This window comes from Myotis davidii, unplaced genomic scaffold (assembly GCF_000327345.1).
Source record: "Myotis davidii unplaced genomic scaffold, ASM32734v1 scaffold269, whole genome shotgun sequence".
NCBI classification, from domain to species: Eukaryota; Metazoa; Chordata; class Mammalia; order Chiroptera; family Vespertilionidae; genus Myotis; species Myotis davidii.
The window spans coordinates 4020116-4027262 of record NW_006383008.1 but is presented as its reverse complement, the minus strand read 5'-3'; the positions used below and the strand labels follow the sequence as shown (position 1 = coordinate 4027262).

General features: G+C 35.6%; 1 protein-coding gene across 5 annotated transcripts in view; it reads right to left on the bottom strand.

The window, feature by feature from the left end:
* Nucleotides 1-7147, bottom strand: part of EPHA7 (EPH receptor A7) — a 169881-nt gene that overhangs the window by 108747 nt on the left and 53987 nt on the right. For all 5 annotated transcript variants that reach the window (XM_006778241.2, XM_006778242.2, XM_006778243.2 and 2 more), the window contains exons 4-5: nucleotides 2925-3080; nucleotides 1749-2084 (exon numbers count right to left, since the gene is read on the bottom strand). In XM_006778241.2, coding sequence (XP_006778304.1) covers nucleotides 1749-2084; nucleotides 2925-3080 — 492 coding nt within the window. The remainder of the gene's footprint in view (nucleotides 1-1748; nucleotides 2085-2924; nucleotides 3081-7147) is intronic.

The window sequence follows — 7147 nt, the reverse complement described above, 5'->3', positions numbered from 1 at the left end:
GAATGCACAGTTATTCTAGCTCAGTAGACCTCAGAGTCCTATTAATGATTCCAAAGATAGAGCCAGTGTCACAATCATAAATCTAAAGATTTTTGTTGTTGTGAAGCCTCACCCTAGGATATTTTCCCATTTATTTTTAGAGAGAGGGGTAGAGATAGAGAGAAACATCAATGTGAGAGAGACACATAGATTGGTTGCCTCTATCATTCACCCCAACCCAGGGCCAGGGCCAAGGATCAGGCCTGCAAATGAAGTATGTGCCCTTGGCTGGAATCGAACCCAAGACCATTCAATCTGTGAGTCAACACTCTATCCACTGATCCAAACCAGCTAGGACAACCTAAAATGTCTAAAACACACTCACTGTAGAGTTATGATGACAAATTTCAATATAAAGCGACACAAACAAAAATATATAACAACAACAAGCATTTTAAGACTAGTAAATAGAGTAGGGTAAATAAAATACATCAATCCAAATATCAGTTATTGCTTTTGTCTAATGTTTGAAGATTTAAAAGTATCTAGGTTATTTTACCTCCAGACTTCTGATTTTACAGCGGAGATCTGATTTGCAATAGCCTTTTAAATATCAAAGAGAAACCTTTAGAATAAGAACCTACTAATCTGTTCAGAATGGTAAGCAGAAGCCATATGCATAGTTTTCATTCTTCAGATATCATTTAAATAGGTAACTTTGCTAAAATTGGCATAGAAATGAAGAATAGATTAGTCTATGTCCAGGAGTTTTGGCTAATACTGGTTTTTGACAGTTAGCCAAAGATCAAGAAGACCTTGTTATAAGCTTATTATGATGCTCACAGAACTCAGGGCTCCAGCGTAGGTCCAGTTTTATTAATGACGATAACATAACACTTGGCTACATCTATACATAGCATCTTCCTTCAGCAGCTAGAATTTTCAAAAGCTTGAGAAAGCCCTCAAGTTCTGAAACTTTCTTCAGTAATAATATTTTTCTGAAGGTTTAGAAAATCTCTAATTCATGAAACATCCTTCCCACTTTGTACTTTCCAAAACATACTTAGCAACGTGAAGAATGACTGAATAGGGCATCTCAAATGCGAGTAAGAAAATAAATGAAAACTGCTTTTAGGCCAAATCAACTATAAGTTCATAGTCGTTGTTATTATACATCCTAATTCATTTCTTCTGAAATTGACATGAGACCTCCCCAGTATGAAATTCAATATTGTAAACGTTATATCATCACAAATCTGATGAACTTACAATTCCCTGCTGCAAAATTTAATTCAGACTTGCCACATGGTGTAAATAACGCATTCTATCTGGTAAAATATTGGTTAACACTATGTGAGACAGTGCAGCCAACCCTTCCATTATCCTTAATTCTCAGGTAGATTTTGACCATGAGCACATATCACACAAGAAGGTAAAAATGCAAGTAATATTCTGCATTTCATTTTATCCAATATACCCACACTCCTCCTCTAGATCTTTCAGCAGACTTTCTAGTCTAAGAGCAGTCCTAACTGGTTTACAATTTATCCCTTTTATTTCTCCTGCCAGATCTCTGGAGGAGATGTTAATGAGTCTAGTAATGGTTTAACAGGCAACAGGAGAAATAACAAAGACAAGCTAAAGGTGTGAATAATCAACAAGCTGGAATAATTGAGTTCTGTGTAGCCAAGTTAAGGAAATATTCAAGTGAGACACCTCACTTATGTAGGGACATTATTCACTTAGTAAAGGCAAACAAAAAACCATACCTGCTTGACCAGTGGTGATACTGACAGCTGCAAAGAGCCTCTGGGATCGGCTTAAGTCAGAAACTCCATTTACAGCTTCAACTTCAAAAGTATAATTAGCGTGGGCCAGCAGGTCCATGACGGTGACATAGTTATCCTCTAATCCAGTCTGCTGGGGCATGTATCCAATGTTACTCCCACAAGGAACACACTCGCCCTGCTCCCAACTGCACCGCTTACACAATACTCTGTAGGTCACATCGTTTCTTCCCCCATTGTCTGCAGGAGGACTCCATTCCAAACTTACTGTGGTTTGATTGATGTTGAAAATGAGGTTCTGTGGTGCAGATGGAGGCCCTTCGGAAACCAAAAATAAATAAACAAATAAACAAAAATAGGAAAAAAAGCAAACAAAATGCACTAAAGATCCATGTGGGGCATTAAGCTAGTGGCTCAATTACCATACACAAAACTAGTTGCAATGCTTTCTTTCACATAAACATTTCATTACCTTTCCTAGAGAAGCCATATAAAAGCCTCCTTGAATTCGCTTGGCAAGAGGCTTTATTTATTTTCCATTTAATATGTCAAAATGAAAACAGGATAACAACTGTCTTTGTACTTTTGCCACGGTCTTTAGCTACTTTGCTTCCAAGCAATTAAAAAGAACAGTTAATGCACCTAAAAAAAACAGTTGTGAAGTTGTTTAAAAATAGTTTTCTTTTTAAGCATATAACAGAGAATACATCTATTCATTTTCAATGCACTCAAGAATGATTTATAGGACTGTCTGGAATTTGGTTTGGATTTGGGTCTCTCAAGCACTCATTAATTGAAGCACCAAGATGTGAGATTTGCTCTATTTAGTGATGGAATTTTAATTTGCAAACCATTACTTTTTAATCGCATTTCATACACATGTGAAACTCAAATAAATAACTTTTTACGTTTTATGATTCCCATAAATAGATGTGAAAAATATTATTAAAATGCATCTTGATTTTGAAAACATAAAAATTACATTGAAGTTGAAGTAAGGTGTATTTTACATTAGTGTTTAGCCTTAGCGGTGTATGAACAAATTTTAAATATTTAATAATAATAAAGATTTGTGAGTGTATTCACAAATTCTATGCCTATCTCAATGACAGGAAGGGATGTGAAAGTCCTTTTGTAACTTTACTATTAGGAACTTACTTGTGCACGCAACATATGGTGGGTCAGATGGAGCCCTATAATACCCATCCTCACATTCACATCTTGAGGAACCTTCTTTATCAGAAAAACTGTGAGTTGGGCAACGAGAGCACTGCAGATCTTGAGAGGAAGATTTGTAGAACCCGCGGCCACAGGCTGGGTATGCAAAAGAAAGTGAAAATAGAAGCATGAGAGCAAGTAGATCTTTTTTCAAGTTCAGTAATATTTTGCAAAGAATAAAGTATGAAATATGATTTGTGAAAAACAAGCTGTTTATGATAACCTTTTATGTTAGTATATATCAATAACCATATTTTATGATACTACATTTTTAGACAAAATAATAAAAATGAAATGACACAGCAAACTTGCACTTATAGTTGGCATCAGTTCAAAGTCAAGAGCCCAAAACTAAACATAAGCATAATTTATTTTAGACAAAATATTAAAATAGTTAATTAAGGGTAATGTTAATTTCAATAGAATTAACTTGTTTGTTAAGCTGCATTAACACACTCAAAAATTTATGTTTTCTTCATCAAATACAGCCAGTTTGGCTCAGTGGCTAGAGTGTCCGCCCACAGGCTGAGGGATCCCTGGTTTGATTCCTGTCAAGAGCACATGCCTGGTTTGCAGGCTCGATCCCCAGTGGGGTACATGCAGGAGGCAGCCAATCAATGATTCTCTCCCATCACTGATGTTTCTATTTCTCTCTCCCTCTTCCTTCCTCTCTGAAATCATTAAAAATATATTTTAAAAAATATATCTATAAATTAACATTTTGTGTTAATTTGATTTATAATGAAAAATATAAAAAATAAGTTTCATCATCTACTAGAAACAATGGTGCAAATTTTTTCACCTGAAAATGATAGAAATATATTCCCTTCCAATTTTCAGAAAACTTCAAAATATAATTTCAACCAATCCTTACTAATAAGAGCCTAAGTGATCGCCACGCCTTCACAAGATGGCTGCACGCACAGCAGGCAAGCACAGGAGGGCGGGGCTGGGCTTGACGCTGAGTGTGCAGCATGGAGCCCGCCTGGGGGTCCTGCCTCCATGCAGCAAGGCCTGTCTGGGGATCCTGGGGGTGCCGCCTCCCGGCTCCACGGGTTGCGAAAGCGGGACCCCCAGCTCTGGCCTACCTCTTTGGGGCAATCAGGCTAGAGGACATCCCCCTCTCCCCGAGTGTATAAATTTCATGCACCGGGCCTTTAGTTTAACTTATAAGACAGGTTGCTTTCCAATAAGTGAATTCCCTTGTTATTAATAATAATGAAATCTCATAAATAGGAGACACCTATTCCACCAGTATTAAGGAGAAAGCCATCAACTATAAACAGACTGAGGATTGTTTCTCACCTGCTGAGAGAAGCTTAGGGTATAGTCACACGAACACAGCAAATGCTTTCAGCAATGAGTAGATAAGTACAGAAAACATCGCGATCACCTCTTACTGAAGTTGTTTTTACCCACTTACAGCTTATTTATTATTAAATCAAGTAACCATGAACCATTTACTATCACTGGATATTTTCTATATTTATTTTTAATTAAAATTTAGCAAACTAAAATTATATTATTTCAACATTTTTTATTAACATATGGTATCATACATTGAACATATTAAATAAATTCAATGTATCCTTCATATTTTTAAATGAATATCTATTTACATTTTAGTGACCTTCAAATTTAATAGAAATTAATAAATCATATCTATAAAGATTAGTTAATATTTAACCTAAATTTACATTTAAGTTTATTTAATGTTCTTAATTTGGGCATTACTCAGTAACTGAATCACATTTTCACTATTTGGTGGGAAAAACAATCTTTTTTTAAGAAGGTATATTCTCCAGAAAAAACAATGGTGAATCATTCTCTATTTTTGTTCACATGCTGATTTTTTAACTCGTGATTTTGATACATTTGAGAGTTCAAAATCACTTTCTGAGTTTCAAGAAAATAAGCCTGTTTTACATGAAAAAGATGGGTAATTTAGATAACTTAGAAACTTAATTTAAAGATCTGTTATATTGTGATAGGTAAGTGTTAGATACAGAAACAGCACTACAATCAACTTTTTGTAAATATACCATACACTACTGAGCTCAAAAGCCAGTCCGCCTTTGGTTGGCTTTCTCAATTCATACAAGAGGAAAGCACACATAACATATTAAGCAACGAAGCTTAATGTACCTTCACACGTTCTCAGTAGCAATTACTACAAATCTAAGGCATCAAGAGAACAATGAAATTGATTATAAAATAATATAAAAATATAACACTTAAAATGTTTATAAAGATAAGATCTTGCCACATAAAAGAATGGTGAACTGCTAGGTTAAAGAACTGAGCATGAATTTCTCAGTCTTTCTTTAAGTATTCACTGTTTCTTGCTCTAAGTATTATTTGTAATTCAACATCCAGATATACCATCCATAAAATAGAGAAGGCAAGGCTTTATTCGCAACCTGCAGCTTGATTACATTAAGACCCAGAGAATTAAAAAAGAAAAAGAGACAGTAATAAAGAAAGGGAGGGAGCAAGAGAAGGTGTACATTGAGTCTTTGATGATATCATGTGCATATTTACTTAGATTTTACAGGAGAGGAGGTTAGGAAGCAGGGAGATGAGAACACAGTGGTAACATGATTTAACATCTACAAGGGAAGTCTTCCAGAGTTACTAGGCAGCCAACTACCTAGTGCAATCCCTCAAATTTCCATGCTCCAATTGCAAATAAAAGCCTCTAACGAAAGACTTATTCCTGTTTTCCTCACAAACAAAGAGGTACATTTTTTTTCTCTCTCAACATACATGATTTGTAGAATATAGAGGGTAGAAAACTGTAAAATCCTTATCATTCAACTTTCAAATTTACATTAAATTCTGTTACCACTTTAACAGATAAGAAAATAGATTTGAAGCAAAAGTAACCTGAGTTCTTCAAATAAGTCCATTTGTCTAGGTTGAAACTGGATTTAGAACACAGGACTACTGATACGCAACCATGTGCTATTCTACCAGTGTCGACTGTTGAATGAACCATAGTTTGGCACTTATTCAATGGCTCTCAAGGGCTTTAGCAACCCTAAAAATTTATTTTCAATGTGTCCCTATTTCTTTAATTATACCCCGTTACAAATTTAAAGCCATTTTTAACTTAGAAAACTATGAAATAATATTCTAACATACCTACAGAAGAGATATTAAATTGGTATCCTTAATTTCATTATGAATTTTGTCACTGACAATTCCTGCAAAATTATGGAGAACATGCATGGCTATTATTAAATAGATAATGACAGAAACAATATTGGAAAATGTGGTCATAAAAGTCTTAACATTTTTTCTTTGAAGTAATATTTTGTTTCAGTTCAGTTAATATTGAAAATAATGAGTTGTAACAGGAAAGTATTTTACTTAACCTCTATGGAACTATTAATTTAGACTTATTAAAAAGAAGTACAGGAGTCCCCCTCGCCACCCTCCACCCCCTTCACAGTTTCACTTTCTGCAGTTTCAGTTACCCACATTCAATTGGCATGGCTCCATGATCCGGAATCACCCAAAGCAGATGATTCTCCTGATGCACTGTCTGTCAAAGATCAATAGCAGCCTAACCAATGTCACATTGCCTGCTTCATTCACCTCACTTCATCTCATCATCGCATCATCTCACAACATCACAAGAAGGAGGATGAGTATAGCACAACAGGACTTTGAGAGAATCCACGTTCACATAACTTTTATTATAGTACATTGTTATAATTGTTATCTATAATAATAAAAGTGTAATATGCTAATTAGATAAGACGTCCTTCTGTCCTTCTGGACAAAGCCGGGGCTTCGAGGGAAACCCAGGTCCCAGGTGCCTGCCGGCGCCCAGAAGAAAGCCCGGGTCCCGGGTGCCAGAGGGAAGCCGGTGCGGGCAGCTGGGGGAAGGAAGGCCTACTCTTGCACGAATTTCGTGCATTAGGTCTCTAGTTTTATTATAGGTTAATTATTGTCAATCTATTGTGCCTAATTTATAAAGTAAGTTTTATTATAGGTAGGTATGTAAAGGAATAAAACATAGTATATACATAGTATAGTGTGAGGTACTATTCATGTTACAGGCCTCCACTGGATGTCTTGGAATGTATCCCCCACTAATAAGGGGTGTTACTGTACAAAATTTTTGGAGCTATGGTATTAAGTCAAGAATGTGCAAT